The 19,886-nt window shown below is 35.1% G+C and overlaps 1 protein-coding gene across 12 annotated transcripts in view; it reads left to right on the top strand.

The window, feature by feature from the left end:
* supt3h (SPT3 homolog, SAGA and STAGA complex component) overlaps nucleotides 1-19,886 on the top strand; it is a 229,535-nt gene that overhangs the window by 98,279 nt on the left and 111,370 nt on the right. For 11 of the 12 annotated variants that reach the window (XR_001478287.2, XM_069179534.1, XM_069179564.1 and 8 more), the window contains one exon: nucleotides 15,381-15,465. The exons of the other annotated variant lie outside the window; for it this stretch is intronic. Coding sequence is in view for 7 of the 11 variants with exons in the window: in XM_069179534.1 (XP_069035635.1) it covers nucleotides 15,381-15,465 (85 nt within the window). In the remaining 4 variants the exon portion in view is untranslated. The remainder of the gene's footprint in view (nucleotides 1-15,380; nucleotides 15,466-19,886) is intronic. 12 annotated transcript variants of the gene reach the window in all.

Genomic DNA, 19,886 nt, shown 5'->3' with positions numbered 1-19,886 from the left:
CATAAAGTACTGCATATTCACAGTCTGGTGGGAAAGCAGAACTTTTAAAATAGGAGACATTTTCACTTTCACTTGCCAGAGAATGAAGACTGAGCAATCACCAGATACAGTCATGTTAACAAGATGAAAAATTATTAGATACCACAAGAGTGTGGGAGACCCAGCCTATAAAGATCATAATTAATCTATGTGATTCATATAAAAGTGAAACAACAGAAATGAGACCCGAAAGGACATTTGCTAAACTGAGAACAGAAAGGACATGAGCTAAACTGCAGATAGATAAAATAAAGGAGATAAGCAAAGAAGATGAACATGAGGAAACATATGAACTATAATGTGCAGAAAAGGCAGATGCTCTTATAAAGATGATTTGTAAGTTTAGTTCAGTGTTTGACCTGAGAATATTGAATTGTGCCAAAACATTTTATGGAAAGCTGCCAGTTACTAGCTACCAAACTAGCTAGACTGGCCAAATGACAACCCTTTTGCTTGCAATTAATCATGCTCTTACAAAAGTAAAGTACATATAGAGTTATATATACTGTACATGTACTGTAAGCTATATATACAGAAGCTGCAGTAGTGTGAGATTTAAAATGTCTGCAGTTGTGAGTCTTCCCATGATAGATTGAGCAATTTTGTTATTCTTCTTAGAGTTGATCTGCGAAGGAATATAAAAAATATCACCAGTTTGAAGCCAAAGGCATATAGGAATTTTTATCAACAGGGTAAGCTCCTGAAAAAGTTTAAACATTCCCCCAAGAAGATGAAGCATGCTGAAATACATCCAGAAACACTTAATCATGGAAAGAAGATCAAGGAAATAATTAGCATATGTTGCTCTCAGCCTGAGAATACATTTGAAAAATAATCTTCCATATGACTTTTGTAAGGCATTCAGCTCGATGCACGGGGTATGGCAGCACTTATCATTGCAAAGCATCAATTAAGATACCATGTATCAAAAGTTAAGTAATAATGCTTGGATTTAATTAGCTTAGTAGCTTTTACTAGTTAGCCCCAGGCTGTGTTCGAACTGGAAATATTGAATAAATATTTTTATATTTCATAATATACATAAATATGAATTTCATACTTCATAAATATCCCTCCATCTATTTTCGAATCACTTTATTTAATACCGGCTCGAGGAGGAGCAAGAACCCAACCTGGCATGCAACGGACACAAGGCATGGTACACCCTGTATGGGACAGCAGTCGATTGCAGGGCACACACACACATACTTGCACCCAGGGCCAATTTTCCCACCAGCATGTGTTTTTGGACTGTGGGAGGTAACAGGAACACCTGGAGGAAACCCACATGAACACACTGAGAACATACAAACTTAATGCAGATAGAATCCCAGGTGTGGAATTGAACCCAGGGCCTCAGTACTTTAAAGCACAAATCCTAACCACTAAGTAACCGTGCTACCCTAATAAATAACCGGTTGTGCAAATGTATTTCAAGAATTACAATTAGTAGTTGTTAAATTGGTCTGAGACGTCAGTATAACACCATGCAACACTAATCACTAATGCTACATTCTGCATTGACAGTGAGCAAAAAATAGTTCTACAGAAATGTGGAAGTTTGAGCACAGTGATGTGAATGATTCTCAAAACCTGTATTCCACATACAGTACAGTATATGAGCTAATTCTGTGATCCTACTTTCCTTTTGAGGTACTGCTTCAGCCAGTGTGCTAGCATCCATCCCACTGTGTTTGAGGCTGGAGTATTATAAATTAAATGCAGCAGTCACCTTTCCCTCAGTGTAAAATTGTTTTCTTGATCACCAGAGCCCATTTCACTTAGTGAAGAAGAACCTGTGGATGTTCAGTCTCTTTTTTCATATTGTAATGAAAAGAAACTCTGTAGCCCTAAACCCACTCTGTATAAATCCTTGCTTCTGCAACTTCTTTGCTAGGAATTCTTTGCTATATCTGCTATATCTCTGTAAGTGTTTATGGTCCTGTTATTCTAATGCTGGCTGCAAAAGGCACATAAACCTAATCTTTGATTTAAATAAAAAAAGTGAAAAGCTGTTTATGCGTAAAATGCATTCACTTCTAAGTCTGCGGCTGTACATGGCAAATATTAAATTCAGCTTGAAAGACAATTAGAGAAAAGTCTTTTTAAATGACTTTTTCCTTCAAAAGGATGGTATGAATAAAAGGTGTGTGATTCCTGTGATTGTCTGTAATCACATTTTTGGTTAGAAAACCAAATTTACTGGAATTAAAAATGGTGTTTTAAGACAGTGTGGTGCAAGCTTTGGAAATGTGATTAATGGTCCATAAGCATTTTGTTTCTAACGTCTTTTGGTTGCATAAATCACATAGTGTAAGATACCTACTGTATATGTACCTGTACATTTAAATTTCCATACCACAGAGACATACTGTGCATACAGTACTTTAAATAAACACAAACCAAGAGTTGTACATCAGAATTTTTATGTAACGAACACATTGTCTTTATTTTGCATTCCTTTCTTTAAAGCTATCACGGCCTGTTGATTCAAACGATAGATTATGTGGTGGGGGGAGATATATCTAAATAAGAGAAGTTAAATATTTAAGGTTTTGCCATTTACTAGAACTGTTCATTGCGTGTTGAAATTCTTGGAACTGTAACACATATGATGGTAGAATAAAATGTTTACAACAGTCTTTTGTGGCATTGAAAAAATATATCTAACTCGTACGTGCAAAATATGGGCTAGAGCCTTGCCTTTTTTCAATATAAATGTCAAGCAATGCCAAGGAGTAATGTGAAACATACCAAAGTGGCATCACATTTAATATCCGGATAGCACTTCTTTAGACATCTGTGAAGTATTTGTAATATTAGGTTTTCATTAATATATGAGTAGAAAGTCATTAACAACATTTTTGGTTAATGTTTACAGTGTTCTGTATTGGAAACAAATAAATCAGTCCTGCCTGGTTCTTACATCAAGCGTATGTTGAGAAAAGTTTAAATTCACAAAAGCAGTTAACTGTGCAAACATATTTTGTGTACTATTGTTCTATGTGAATTATCCTAAGTTTACAAATCCTATGTAAAAAGAAACCCCCCCAAAAAATCTGAATACCTGTAGTGACTTGGCCAACATTCAGCAGACTTGAATCAAATGTCCTCCAAAGGCTTTATTAACTATAATGAGGTCTTCTGGCACCTTTTAAAGTCTGATGTCACTGAAGAGTGCACACAGCATAAAGTATCCTATTGTAGAGGAATGGGTAGGACATTGAAGGTGGTCTTTCCTTGACCTTAACTTGTCAGTAGGTGTTTGTTGTTTTTCACAACGAGCAACCCATTCAGCTTACTTCTCACTTGATTACTGCCTGCAAGGTGACGTTTGTTAAATTAAATACCAAGAGCTGCATGGGAAGCCCTTCGTGGCATTTTCCTATTGCAGCCAAGTGAATTCCCTTGTGTAAAATGCCCTAGAATGTTGTGCTGCAGTTTGCTAATCCTACCTGCTTCTTTAGTTTATTTGGTGCCAGACACAGAACACTGCTCTTCACAGTAGCCTTCTCTTACGTCTGCCAGTAGAATAAATAGGTCCAGTGTTTTGTTAGAGCCTAGCTTGCATTTGCTAGTGTAGGTTTAGAGCTGGCAAAGTGGGTGAGTCAGTTTGGTCAGGGCAACAGTGGTGTTAAATTCAGATCCTGTCAGCTTGCAACATTTCATGATAAAATAGGTCACAACTTCCACGACAATCACTCCCAACCGGCCCCATGAAGTCCTACAATTAAAACGAAGCAATAATAAGTAGAGACAGCACAATAGAAGGAATATGATGCTTTTAGTGATTTATTGCAATTATCTAAGTATTCAGACATGTACTATGCCTAAATTGCAGTGTGTAATTTTTTAAAACATACTTTTAAAAATGTGTTTTTCAACATATACTACCAGTCAAAAGTGAGTACACTTGCTGGAAACTAGGTTTATTTAATAATTGACAATAATGCTAATAAATACATTTATTAGCATTCCTTTGCTTGTTGTCCCTGGCAGTTGTGCTGTTTAGTGTAGAGGTATGAAGCCAGACCAAATAATTATATAATACTAATGAGCACTGGATTATATCCAGTATTGCAAAACACATACGGAATCTGTATGTACAGGTGCTCCCATAAAGGAAAGGTGGAAAAAAATACAGGAACTTTATAGTGATAGTGAGCTGTGGTATTTCAATACAGTGTACTGGCCAAAGTAGATCAAACCCAGACATGTTTCTTATAATTCACCTGTTTTCCGGAACTGCAAGGTTTTAGAATAATTGATGAAAAATATGTGCAGTTCTGGAACAGACTGAATGTCTTTTTTATGTTTGAAGATTCCACACATTGGTACAGAATAAATTAAATGATATCCCAATACTGTTGTTATAATTTGTCATCCACTCCAACTTATAAAATCAGTGTAGTTATTATTATTGTTGACAATGCTAGACTTTTATTGCATTTATAAATGAAAACGTTCCTAGTTAGTTCACACCACAGATAACTTGTTTTTTGTATTTTAAAAATGCTAGCTTATTGTATTCAATATTTAGTAGTATATACCAATGAAGTATTCTTTAGCTGAATTAATTGACAACAGCCAAAACAAAGTTTCAGCATATAGTGAATTGCATTGTATCAAGGTTTTGATGACAATGTCTTTATGCTGCCTGAGAGACAGCCCTTTAGAATTTAGAAAAAAAAAACTGTTGTAAGGCTGGATTTTTTGGCATTTGTGAGCTGTGGTTACAAAATATTTTTCTGCTGTCTTTACAATGAGAATTTACAGCAATGGCTCGAGTTATTGTCCTTTCCCAAATCTATGCATCCACCATCACCGCTGTCATTGAGGGAATTCATTGTCCGTAGTCTTCACATCCTGCACTATCCACAGGTATTCTCAGCTGACTGTGACTTGACCAGAACTGATTTTTGTGGTCTAATTTTTGTGGGGTGTCCAAAGTCTAGTCCTCAAGGGCCTTAATGCTTCTAGCTTTTATTTTATCCTGACTTTTGAACTTAAATGCTTAATTTTTACTAATTATTGACTTAATCTGTCAAAAATTACCAAACTTCTTAGGTCTCTTGACCTGAGAGGGATGGACTTTGAGATTCTGTGCTTGGAAATGAACAAGCTACTGGAACTTTGTTAATTATAAAGAGGGTTTAATTTTCCTTTAAACCTAATTGTTTAGTGATTTCAAATTGAGTCCAGTTTGTTCTTTTTACTGTTATTAACCTGTCACCCATAAATCATGCTAGATGTGAATCAAAAATCCTGGAAAAGAAAAAAAGATTGCATCACCAGATCCTGTCCTTTCCGGGGAAAGGCTACCACGAGCAGAATTTACTTCTGAATTGGTTAAAAAAAATCTTTTTTTTCTGTGCATAGTTTGACTTAAACTTGTAGTTTGACAGCAGTTCAGCCCTCCAGTAAACCTCACATCCAAACACAAATGCAGTTAAGTATTTGTAGGCTTAATACTTCAGTTTTAAACGTTGCGATGAAAATCAGACGGAAGATGTGGGACTATATAGCTATTTCTGTGGTACAAATATATTAAACTGGCAGATATAACTGTCACATAGTTATGTCATCTAATTCTGTCCATTTCTGGGGAGTGGTGGTGGGAAGGTTGGGTTGGCAGTAGTTTGTAGATTTCCATCACTCTGGATTCAGTTATGACAGTCAAACCAGGAGAATATGCTCAGTCTACATATAGTACAGCAGTCAATATAGTACAGTATATCACTACAGTGCTGTGTGTGAGATGGAATTTGGTGTTAATTAAATTTAATTTTTTTAAAATCATGCAGTAATTAACATCACCATACAATAAGTAGAGCTAAATACTATTATTTTCCTTTTATAAACTGTTTCCTTTGCTAAACTCATGTAATGAAAAGGGATGTGGTGAATTTACAGAAAAACCAACTTTTTCCCCTCCCCTGGCAGACATGTAAATGGCTATTTCAGATGAAAGCTAGTTCTGCTAATAAGTGTTGTTTCATCATTGTCATTCTTTGTGCCTTATGTAGAGACATGCAGTGATCACCATATGTGTCTGATTTACACATAGCAACAAAACCTTTTTAATCACGCACTTTTCCTGCTTTTAAAGCTATCAGTCCCCTCTCCCCAAGGAAAGAATTCAAATGTATTCACTGTCAATAAACAAAATCACAGTAACCTGTACTTTATAAAACTCTAAATACTCTAAATCTCTACTCTAAATATGTGTACTTTTTCCAGCAAAATACATGACATACATTTTAGCATAGAAAAATTCACTTACTGTAAGCTTCATACATACTTGGACTGTTTAAACAGTTGCAAATATAAATGTCTCATAACGGAAAGATATTATAATAAAATATTTTTTTCTATCATCGCAAACAAAAAATCTAAAACATGTATCACTTTATTAACAAGAAACAGTGTTACAATATTAAAACTCAAATCTAGCATTGTTGCAATGTCCAGACATTAGTCTTGATGGACTAGCACTGCTGTTTATAGCCTAGCTCTAGTCTGTGACAGACATGGGCACTGTAACAATAAAAATCTGTTTTGGGGTGTACTTTTATTGAAACAAATTAATATTTTTTTTCAACAAGAAACGTACAATAAATATGCATGAAATAAGGTCATTACATACAGAAAAAATGGACTTAACCAGGGCTGTTGAATCCTTATGCCCACTTGTGGTTAAAAAAAAATCTTGAGCTGAAAATGAAGTCCACCCCCCCCAATCCAATAAAATTGGGAAAAATAAAAAAATAGATCCCTGATTTACATGTGCATGTTTCCGTATGCACCTATTATGAGTTATATTCACATATAATGAGCATTTGTATAGATGTATTCTACAGTATACATACGCACTGTACATTTCGACACTTAACATTTCAACATTATTGACAGTTTCCAGAAGGAAAGGGACTGTGACAGATTGAAGATTGTTCAGCCCTGGTCGGAATTAGCACTGTGGTAAAGGTTTTATTCTTCCAGCCCCTGGTGTTTTAACTGTCTGCAGAATTACGGTAACCATAAGCCAGCGTGTCCAGAGCTTAAGGAGCAAAAGGAGGGATTTTGAAAATTATAATAGCATTATGTGTCTGTTTTGATTCTTGTTCCTATAAAAAATCTGTGGATTCCTAATTTGTATAAAGAGTGCCATTTTGGTATAAATTTATAATTCTTTCAGTTGTATCTTTGGCAGTTCTGAAGTTCTGCATGTGTCAGGCAGGAGCCAAGTTAAAAGCTGCACAGGACTGTATTTTCAGAAGTGAAAATAATTGTAGATTTACATTTGAAATTCTAAATAATATTTTTTAAATAAAAATTTGCTTTATTGGAAGATGGTGCTTGGCTTCTGTGTTCATGCATTTAGACAAGTGTAACAGAAATAGTGATTGAGATACCAAACTCCTGTTAAGAAGCACATTGCACATACAGTACTACTGCAGTATGAGATTTGCAGGATTTCTGCTATTGGTGGGCATAATGTATGTGATCATACTGTACATGATCTGCTGTTATTATAATGTCCTAACTTGTTTTTTAACCCTTTTATGGAGTCCAGCAAAAAGTTCCTCTAATGTACTCTAAGAGCTAATGACTCATAATGGTAGAAATCCAAATGTGTGAGCACTGTTCTTGAGAGATTGAATTTTTGGATCATTGAATATATCTTTGTTCCAAAAATAAGAATATTATTTTGCATATTTTTTTTGTCGTTACTGACATATCCATTAGTCACTATTTGCCATGTGCAAGAGTATCATTCTTTCAGCAGGCACCTTTCCTATGGGGTGGTGCAGGGCTCTGCAGTATTAACCATATTAAGAGAGACAGATGTAGAGACCTCTGCTCCACCACAAACAAATATACACTACCAGGCACTGAAGAATTTATACTGTACACAAAAAGATTTTTAAGTGTGTGGTTCATCACACTGTATAAATCCACTTAGATGGGCTCAATTCAGCAGCTTCAGCTAACATTAACACAAATTGTGTTGCTTTAAAAATAAATACACGTGTGAATGGAAAGGAACGGAGTCATGGGCTGCGCTCACTCAAACGGAAGGGCTGGGTCTACAGTACAGTACGTGAAGCACTTATGAATAAAGCTGTATCATATGGAATGTAGAAATAAGGAAAAGACTAAATGTTAAAGGCACTTGTTTAGAGCAGGCCGTATGTTCACAATTATAGGCATGTTTATTGCACTATGTATTTGATACATTTTATGTTTTTCTTTCCATTCCCCCTAATTGCTTTTATCAAAGTCTTTTGATGGGGCTCTGAAACTGAATTTCCTCCAGCCCTATAAACTGCACTTTATTTTGGAGGCGTTGTTGAGACTACAGAAAAACTTTTTCCTCATTTTGCTGAGGGAGAAATGATTGATCAGTGTCCAGTCTGCAAGCACTAGAAAGACAGTTGTCTCGATAGTTTCCTGGTCAGAACTGAAGCCCTTTGTGACTAAACAAATGGAATAAATTATGCAACTGGAGTAAATTATAGATTTTCCTTTGGCAGTCATCAGGATTTGTTACATTAAAAATGTATTTATGTGAAGAAAAGAAATGAAACAGGGATGTAGTAAAAGTTAATTGACAGGGGCTATGGTAGAGATCTGCTCCAAGGAGGCGTTTTTTTAACTCCAAGAGGTCAGTGATTAGAGTTGTAGTAATCTCCAGATGCTATAATTGTACAGCATGTTAAGAACTTTTACCAGCATTAGAAAGCATGGACAGACAAAGTCATTTAACTGTTACTGTTACTCAGACTGCCCTTTAATAAAGTGAAAATCTGTCCAATTTTGCATACAGTATGTACTGTATGTACGTAGTAGATCACAAGAAAATCTGTTTAGGCAACTAGGAAAAGAAACATGGAAATGTGAACATCATCTAGAAAATAGTGTTAAGAGTATATACTTTATTACCATTTCTGTGGATTAAAGGTACAGTATCTTCTTGTCTTAGTCAGTCCTTAAAGGGGCAGGTGGGCTGAATGGCCTCCTTAACACGTACTGTCGATCATTAACTGTTCTTCCCTTCCCTCACACACACACCTACATACAGTACAGATCTTTGGATAACAAAGAGAAACTGTACTCCTGTTGTTAATCAACATATCAAAATACTTGGCTTCCAAAATAGTTTAATGTCAGGAATTACTTTTTTTTTTGCTAGAACTCTTATTGTTTTTTTACATTTATTTATGTAGACTATTGTCTGAATGCAGTGCCTTAACAGTCCTTTGTTTTATAACGTGTAAAAAGAGGAAATTTTCATTAAATGAAAAAAAAATCCAAAAATATTCAAATCTGAAACTTATGAAGAATCCTTTTGGTTCTTTTTTACTAAATAAGCCCTTTCTAAAAAAAACATTTGTTTGGTTTTATAACTTAGTGTAGGGTAGTCCATCTGTCATGCATATTTTTTTAAAAATCAGTTTCCTCCTACACACAGTTCTTTGTTTCATCAAGAGTGGATGGAGGCAGATCAGATTTCCTGTGTTTAGGTGTGCTTGGAGCTCAACATGCGCAAAATGTTTTTAGACCACCTGCGATGATCGCCTTGGTCTTAGCATCGACTGTGGTTTAATAATATTTGAAATTGTGAACAGTGCCAAGTACAGTGTTAAATGCAATTCCTGGTTGAATTTGTTTTATTTTAGTCATTCATTTTTTATTTTAGATATTTTTGCATTTTATACTTTTGTTTCATGAAGGGATGTTTTTAACTGTTTTGTTCTTAAAATTTTGAATCATTTAAGGTTTTTAGTTCGTGGCAATAAGACACGAGGCCTCAGACTGAAATGAACTGATGAATTTTCTGAGGAATAAAAGGCAGAGCTGTTTGTGCTTCATTTCCTAGTTCTTATCTGATTTAAAGAATAAATATGTGAAACTGCTGAATTCAAAGCTCTTAGAATAGTTATGGAAGTTAAATTTCTACATACTGTAAGGGTTTTCCTGAGTTCGGGTTTTCTAGAAAAGGACAGACTGATACATAGCTTCTGCTGTAAGGCTTGAAAATACTATGCAAGCTACAAGACATTTCTTGCAATATTTAAAATATATTTGGAATTAGAAATCCAAAGTTATTTCTGTTTAACAAAAACATTCTTGCTCTGGCTATTTTTTAGCAGTATTTTTTTAGTAACCTTGAAGTACTGTGTTTCTCTGTGAGTAAAGAGTAAAAGGAAGTGTCTGTGGCCAGTGCCGTGGTCTTTGCTTCTTTCTGAAGAAACCACTACGCAGATATCAAGCTCTCTGAATGTGGGAAAGTGTTTGGTAGAGGTGGTGTGGGAAAAAAAAAACAGCGAATAGAAAGTTAAGGAACTGTAAGCAATATTCTGTGACTGTAAATTGGTAAGTGATAAGACACATTTACAGCAGAAGAGATGTGTAATATCTGATTACTGTAACAACAGATGAGGGAATCCTCTGCTAGGCCTAGAAATTCTATTTTTCTGGTAGTTTTTAAGATTTAAATAAAATGTCTGATACTGCATTGCATTGCAGTCTAATGGGAAATTTAAGCAAGTTATACAGCTTTAGACATATATGATATGATTCCTCATTACTTAACAGCTCCTAGGGGCTATACATAAATTTATTTGATGACATGAATTCGTAAATACTGACGTCAGCTTCTTGGAAAGACAGTATTTGGCATTTATTTGTTAATTTACACACTCATTCACAGACCCATTCCATGTACTCAAAAAATAAACATTACAGGAATATGAAATTTAAAGGCAAGGAATTCTCAATAACGTAACAGTGTAGATCTAGTTTTACTGTTGCAGTCCATATTTGTCAGTTTTTCAGCTTCTGCTTTTTCATGTCCAACTTTTCAGCTGACACTTCATTAATGATTAGGAATTATAAGCGTTCTTAATTTTTCACTTCCAGTACTATGTGAGCTCACTCCACTGTTTGGTAGAAAAAATGTGGAACGTAACTCCCACATAACTATTTAATGTTAAAATGTCTGTGATGGTAATGATTTGGTCACAAGCAGCTGTTTTTTAATTCTTTGCTTTGCTGCTTGTTTGCTGTTCAAGCGCATTGTGTAATTCACTGTGCCTTTCACTGTATTTTTACTTCGAGATGTAACTTAATCACATGTACACTCCAGTTTACAGAACATTTTTTGAAATTTCAATACGTTTAATAGGTTATTAATATATACTGTAATACAGTTTAACCACACAGTGAGATGATTACTATTACCATCACTAACAATGCGACTGCTGCTAATAACAAATTAGAATTGTAGTTTAACAAATGTGTTAAGAAAATTATGATATTTCTAACAGAGTATGTAGAATTAAACTTTATAGAGCATAAAAAAATATATTTTTGTTATAAATTCCTTGGTAAATGTGGCCTACAGTATGCCATGTTTCTTTCCATAAACCTCTTAAGGAAGGTCTTTCCTATTTTTATCATTCATAACCACTTCCTTTTTGTTCAGTCTATTTGTTCATAGGACATCCTAGTTTGAATGTCTAAAAACATTTATGGAGCCTGAATTCTAAAGTCATTTTGAAGCATCTTACCTGGTGTTTGCATGCAGTGTAGGCAATATATGTAGCTAGCCTACTGTATGCATATGCATTTTAATTCACATGATGATACTCATAGCATTGCTGAGTACCTGCAGGTGCTTATGATGCTTTTTTATCAGTATCTTTCCTCAGAAGTTAATGAATGTTACCTACAATTCTTTACCCAACAAGAAGAACAAAGAAAGACACCCCTTTTATGTGATAAAATGAGAGAAAAAATAAAAAGGCTGGAAAGCGACTTTGATGAATATGGGCTGAGTTGTGGCTGCTCCACATCCTGTCAGGTTTCACTGTTGTTGTGTAAAAGCATATGTAAAACATTTTTTGTTTATGAATGGCTGATAAATGCTGCAATAAAATGACCACCCTTTCATGACTCGATCTAATTTTTTTTAACAGCCTCGAAAATCTTTTTGACTTCTATAGCTTTGTTTTTTCACTCATTTAAAACTCTCTTTTATGCTTTTATTGACTTGTTTTAAAATTAAGTCTTTGATGTACCACATGCTTGAACAGTAGCATAGTTACAGTTATCCATTTTGAGAATATAATACGAATACCTCTTGTGTGCACTGAGGGTATGTCTGTGAATTTGTGATTATCAGAGGATACATTCTCTGATACATTCTCTCATTATTTATTATTTCATAGTTACTGAAATTGCAGATTTTAATTAAAAAAACTGAACATGCAATTTGCCCTTTGACTGGTTGCTTCCGTTTTGGTGCGAAACAGGCAAAGAGATAATATGTTTATCATTTTCAGATTAGCTTGGGAATAAAACAACATTTTTGTATCATATTGGTGTCAATAAATTACACTTCTAAAATGTCAGTCATTCCCTAACAAATGTGGTTGACCTAAATGCAAAGGGCTCAGATTAAATTTTGTGATCCTGTCTTACATATAAACAAATCTTTCAAAGACTTATCAGGTTCTGTGGAACTCCTGAAGGATTATTTTCAGGACACTCTGATTAATGATAGTTACATTTCATTGCTTTTTGGTGTAAAAACTGTCTATATAAAAAGGCAGCACAAAAGGCACTTTACATTTGTTATGGAGCTTTTAAAAATGCAAATATATATTTCACACTGCTCTCCATTTCTTGCTGACACATGTCTTCAGACTAAATCCTTTCTAAAGAGTGCCAAAAATTGTTATGAAATACACAGAAACTTTTATGAGGAAAATACCAAAATTAGGAAAAAGAAAAATAGAGTATGCAGCAGTGTGGAATAGAAGTTAGGGATCAGAACTGGGTTCAGATCAATCCCAGATAGGGATTGCTGGTTGTACCCTTGAGCAAGGTACTCCAATCAGGCTGTTCCAATAAAACACTCAACTGTACAAATGGCCACAAATTTTAAGTTACTTTACATTATAGCATATTTGTAATGCACTACATTATCAAATTGAATTTGTTTTGAAATGTATTTTCACTTCCCTATTGTGGTGGTTGAAAACTGCTTGAGTTACAACTGAATAAATAGCTTTCAGGATATAAAAAAACTGTTTTCTTTGTGAAATTATTGATATAAGTGTTCTGCCAGTTGCCCCCATATATTGTACTAAACATACATTGTTCAATACCATTCACAATTTCACAGGTACATTGTCCAGAATTAAGTTATGGAGCTGCCTCTAAAGTGTCTCTCATAGTGTTACTTTCAGTATACAGTACATGGTAGCAGTGATTGTTCACAAATACTCCATTGCTTATTTTAGCACATTTGTCTTGAGATTGAGCCACAATAAATTTTACATTTACATTACTAAACTTGCTGCCTTCATTCATAGTAAACGTGATCAGATTAATTGTGCCTATTTATGACATTACAAAATGATGGTGCGGCTGTATGTAATGTGTATGGTCCCTTTGAGAGATAATGTATAATAATTTAAAAAGTTTTAGTCATAAAAATCCTTTCTTTAACCAGGAAAAAGAAAAGTCAGGATATTGAGACATTTTGCACCAAAATTACACAGAATAAGAAGCAAAAGAATAAAAAAGTGAAAGTGCAGATTTAATCACACAACTGTAAACACTTCAGGACACAAAGGTGGATAGTTTTAGCTTCCTCCGGAGATTCGCTTCACCTAGTGACCAGAGGCCAAAGAAGGAAGTTTCTCTTGGAAGAGCACTAAATAAACAGCACTTCATGTGGGAGAACAGTTTATCTGGTTAAATATTTAAAAATTGATCCCTTCTCAACATTCAGCTGAAACAGGAAACTTGCAGGATTCTGGACCTTAGAGACCAGAATTAGAAACCCCTGGTCTAGTACTGTATGCATAGAAAAATAATAAATCAAAGAATAAAGGTCACACTGAATAGTATAATAGGAGACAGAAGTGATCAATCTTATCAGAAGAGACCATTCTAAAAGGCATATTGCCATAGTCCAACATGGAGAGTATGGACACCTGGACTAGTGATTGTGTACATCATTCATTTCCATATTTAAGCTATGAAGGTTGATGGTGCCAAAGCTTATCCTTGTTTCCATGGTGTTAAAGAGAACAGACAGCACATAACTGCCCCCCAGATAGGATGCCAGTTTATCTCAGCTAATTGCATACAAATGGATAGACAGTTACACATGCAGTAGCGTAAATTAGGGTACCTTGCTCAAAGTACCAGAGCACTGAGTCCGGAGACTAACCACTACAGTATGCTGCCCAGTGAACGGGTAGAGGGATATCAAAAATAACATTTGTGATAAAGTTACAAAGGAACGCGTAAAGGTTTATTCCATGCTGAAAAGCGAAGAAAAGAAACAAAGTTTCGGCTGTGGAGCCTTTTGTTCGGGTGTGAAAAAGTGGGACACACACACACAGAAACCATTTAACCTACTAGTGTGTCTTTGGACTAGAGGAAATCAGAACATCCTGAGGAAACTCAAGCGAACATGTGGACAACATACAAACTCCACGCAGGTAGCCCCCGAGGTCTGGAGTTGAATCAGTGAAACAGAACCTGTAGTCAAGATATTAACCTTTCATATGTCATTTATTCAGCATAGAGTCAAACGGGGACAGACAGGACTTCATTCAAAATGTCATAAGGCAAAGTGGTGAGTAAGCCACAGTTAAATGTGAGCCCCGTCAAAGCAAGTAAATGAAAGAGTATGATTTTAAATAAGTGTAGAACTTCATGAAGTACAGTGTGAAAAAATTACAAGGAATGAGATATCCACCTAAATTTGTTTTTAGTTCTGCTCAGGTATTATCGCTTCTTCCCATCACATCATTTATTTCCATTTCATATGTCTCTTTGTACATGGTGTTTTATCTCCTGAAAGGCGTTTTGATTAAATTTCAGCCAATTAGATCACAATTTTGGGTACACTAGGTGACCTTCAATCTGGGGTATCAATGGGGTGCAAAAAAAAGGTTGCCTTAATCTTAGGCAGTTCATTGTCACCATGAGCTGGCTCAATAGGTATGAAAGATGACCATGAAAGCACTTAGAAGAAAGCTCTATCTGGGTGATGTCTTCACATGCAGGAAGAGACCTTCAATTTGACAATATAAATATACAGTACATCAAAAACACAAACTACTTACAAAGAGCTTTGTTACTTGGTTTGTCTAACCTTTTCACGAGAGTGTACACATGTAAAAGTTTTACTAACAACTCTAGGCAAGGCAAAAATCTTTATTGGTTCAAAACTTTCTACCCACAACTAGTTATTTGTCTCTTGATCAGTCTGCACTGTTTGGAGCACATGATGTTAAACACATTCTCTGTTTCAGGTTTGCACTCGGGGATGCCCGCCGGCCTCTTCATGAGACAGCAGCCTTGGTAGAAGACATTGTACACACCCAGCTCATTAATTTGGTAACGCGGCTTCTTTTCCCTTTTTTACCGAACACTGTTTCTTAACAATATACATGTTTAAACTGTTTATTTTGTAAAGCTTTGAACGTTATCCAGCTGAATGTGTGCAGGGTGTTCTTAATAATCTGTGGGTTGCATTCCTAATTGTTATTGCTTGTCGAATTAACATTGCATTCCTGTAAATGACTCTGCATACTTTTTCACTGATGCAGAATCGCCTGATTTCACAGAACCGGATTTGCATAAATATTGGACATCTTTTGGCTTTAGAGTATCTGGCCGAATAACTTGAATCCAGTACGGATACACCTTTTAGTTTTAAGGTGTTTATGTATATATGTGTATGTCTAGTTCCCTATGTATTCCGTAATAAATTAGTAAATAAATTAGACGAGTCTTTTTAATGGTCTACCTCCAACAGTGATTATAGGTGTAAGATGTTACATTATTAGTTGCTCTAGATGTTCACAGATGTGTGGAGATTTGGAATTACTCAGCCAACAACAAAGGACGCAACTCTGTATGAAAAGTTTATAGCATTTCAGTAGCCTTTTACTATTTAAATTACACTTTGTGTTGGTGCTTTATTTTCCACTCTCAGGTTTTTTCTGGATTGACAACTTAGCCAGGTCTGCTATTGCCTTCATCACAGGACCTGAGGCGGATATAATGTATCAATGATCATGCCTCTTATGAGGTTCCTTACATCAGCCTTCTTTCCATAGTCATGTCATACTGAGGAAAATATATGCCCTGAAACTACTTCACAGTAGTAAAGGATTGATCCACATACTGGACTTCTTTGTTACTTTGGACAGAAAGGTTTGGTTACTCCTATTTAGCATATAATTCTGTTATTGAACGCCATGCCCTTTTGTAACTACTTCAAGATTCTACCATGTGAGCCACCTCCACATCTATATATACTGTACAGTACCTTTGAGACTGTGATGCTGATATCACCAATAAACAAAAATAATCAAAAGGTCCTTCTCAACCTGGCTTAAAAATGCAGCAATTGGGAAGTAAAAAAAAACACATGATAAACTTTGCTGAGCTGATTAACTTGCATTAAACAAAAACAAGCATGAGTGCATTTTTACAGTAATACATCAGATACAGGAAACAGAACAAAAACAAATGGAAAAGAAATAACACAAGAAAATGAAAACAACAACATATAATTTGAGGTGGAAGTTTGCCTGAAGGACAATTCCTCACGAAGCATTCACTCCATCAGATGTATTTTGAATATTGTTAATTAAGTACAGGAATGAACATGTTTAATTCTTAATAGACATATCACTTCATAGGCTAGACACAACATTGTGGTAGTATTCATGTTATGAAGGAAACTTTACCTTATTATTTTTATAACATATGCTTAAAAACCTGGAAAGATATAAGAAAGAAAACATTCTTTGATTTTGTTGCCATGAGAGTGTTATAAAAGGAAGTGAATACAGTTGAAGGCACAGACATTTTTTGTCAATTATCAGAGGTAATTTTGGAATACAGTGTAAAAAAACAGGGAAGTCAATATTTCTCTTTTTTTGTTTTGTTTGTCATAAGGGTGCTGCTGAAGAATAGCAATGGAATATCTGCATTTTGATGGATGAGATACTGTAGAGTAAATGAGGCGGTAGTCTTCAACAGCTAATATACTGCATGTTCTTTAACTCAATACTTTGGCAGTGGCCCTGACCCAGGATTGACCTTTTAAAACTTTGCTCAAGAGCAGACTTATCTGAGTTAGAGCAGCAGTTCAGCCATTCAGACCTTGCTTGTTTAACCTTTCACCTAATGGCACAGGGCAACTCTTTACCAGTTCACAAGTAAAGGAAGTTAAAGTGTCTTTTCCAGTTCATTGTTTTGACCTCTTACATATGTAGAATGGAACTCTTCAGTGTTTAATGGCCATACTAAGACAAAGGGCCAAGGAATATTGTGTTCTGTGTTGCTTAATTCTGAGTGCTTTTCTCTTTAACAAGCCCAGAATTATGTGTAATTCTCCTGTACTTTTTCATGGACCCACAAGCTACAAAAGATGAAAGCTTCAATTGTATCTTGTTTGTCAAGTGTTTCTTTTTCTTTTCCATCTGTTTCATCTGGGTTTATTATTTCAAACAGTTTAAATTGTTGTGTTATTGTACAATTGTTGTTCTATTTTCTATATTCCCAGAATTAACAAAGATTGTTTTTAAAATATGATTAGATGATTCTTGAGTTAATCAGTGCTAATACAAACTGATAAATGTGATGTTTTAATTTTATTTTGCGCAGAAGCTTATTAGATAATTTATTTTGAAACATGAAATACTTAAAAACAGCTATTTGAAAGAACAGTTTGTGAATCTCCTTTTGAATTTCTCATAAAGCTTCACACAGAACAGACTTGAATCCCTAGTTTAAGCAGAGAATACAGTTGTCACAGATAATGAGCCTTTATTGATAACCTTTAACCTCAGTTTGCATAGTTGAACTTTTTAATTGGAATAGTATTTTGAGAAGTCTAGGCTTTACTTATACAAATCTGCACTCTCATGCTGTTTTGTTGTATTTTCCTAAAGTCATGAAGTTAATTTTTGTCACCTGCAAATAAGGAATGCCTTTCTTTCTGCAAAGTACCTAGGGGCATTTTATCACATTATTCATCAGTTTTATATTTTCAGCTAACAAGACTGCTGGTGGGCTGTCTGAAAGTTTCATTGTATTGCCTGACCTTGTATGCGTGTTGTTACTAAGATCCCATACGAAATCGTGAAATACAAATTACTTAAATGTTCTCTTTGCTGTGTAGAAAAGGTTACGTTTACTGATAAAACCCTTAACTGTGCCCTGAACAGAATAGCTATAGAAGTTGTGGACAGCAGGTGTATTATTTTCATTGTGCCTTTTTATCTTTAACAAACCACATCAGTGTTATTAAGCTGCGGACTTTTGTCAAATTAATTCCCTAAGAGATCCATGAAGTAATCTCAGTAGATGATGCCTCAAGTTAGGATCAGCAGTTTAGCAGAGGCAGCTCTCAAATTGGCAATGTGTTGAAGACCCCACACTGTGCCTTTTTAAAGCCAAATGTGTTACAGATTAAACCTCAGTTGAGATACCTAGGTCACGGCTGAAATAAGCTTTGGTGATGTCAGACGTTAGTCCAGATCACATCATCACACTGACACAGTTGCACTAACCAAATAAGCCATCAGCATTTCCTATTGGAATGCCAAAGTTTTTCAAGGAGAAACCTCAGTCTTGCTGAATTTGCGCCCTTCTGTGAGAGCCTTAAAACAGGATTAGGATACTGTTTGCAGAGCTGAGACAAGAAGGGATCATAGAGGCCTTTTTGCCCTATTTATAAATATGGATAGTACACTTATTTGTTTGAAAGCACTAAATACATAGGCTATAAATTATCCATGTATACAGAAGTAAACCAACCACAGAGGAATCACAGTGGTGATTCCTTCATCTTTTAAGTAGCTTCCTAACTAAAAAAGTTGTCAAGACATTTAACAACTGCATAGTCCTTTCTCCTGAACTGAAGCTCATCCATGCAGTATACCCATGTCTTTACTCTTTGTTTTTTTTCATTTAATCTTCATTGAACTGGAAGCTCCAGTTATTGTTTAAGATAAGCAATATTGTATTAAATGTTTGTTTGACCTAAACAGCAGAATACACCCTTAAATAGAGTTAGGTGTTAACGTTAATCAGTTCTAAGAATTAGAACAAATATACATGAGAACATAAGGTTGCTAATAAGAGGAGACCTATCTAGATTGTTTGGATGATAAAAAAGTAATTATTAAATTCAAGGTTACCATATTTCTTGAAAAAGTCTGTGTATCAGCTTTGAGAACATGTCTGCATAGTTTGATGTATGGTATATACTGTATATGGTTATATATGGTATTTTTTTAAATACATGTTCTAAATGTTCTTGTTTACAATACATTTGTATTCCAGAACAACAGAAGAAGCTAAGAAGCATTAAGCACAAAATACAGAACTTCTATAGAGAAGCTCAACACTGTAACTCTCAGGAGTGTATAAAACAAAGTGGTTTTCTTAATGGCTGTACTGTCGACACAATTTGAATATTGTCTCTGTCAAAATAATAACATTATTGTTATTATTGCCATTACATATTTCTTTAACCATGTTATGAATGTTCCTGAGCTGGTCTTTGTGAACGTTTTTTCTAGTCCACTAAAACCTGCTCTCTATTGACATAAAAGCGTTTTTAAGGCTGACAGCCTCGTCCATTTCCCAATATTACAGGCATTAAGTAGAGCTTTCTATGCCAAGACAGGAAAGTTGCCTTTTCTTACCTCATATCCGGAAGTGAAGTTTCTTGTCTTGTTCATTTAGTGTGCTTATGTTAGCCGTCATCTGCTCTTCCTATATATTCTGACAGCAGG

The sequence above is a fragment of the Lepisosteus oculatus genome, chromosome 2, assembly GCF_040954835.1.
Source record: "Lepisosteus oculatus isolate fLepOcu1 chromosome 2, fLepOcu1.hap2, whole genome shotgun sequence".
Taxonomy (NCBI): domain Eukaryota; kingdom Metazoa; phylum Chordata; class Actinopteri; order Semionotiformes; family Lepisosteidae; genus Lepisosteus; species Lepisosteus oculatus.
This window is presented reverse-complemented; position numbering and strand designations above follow the sequence as displayed.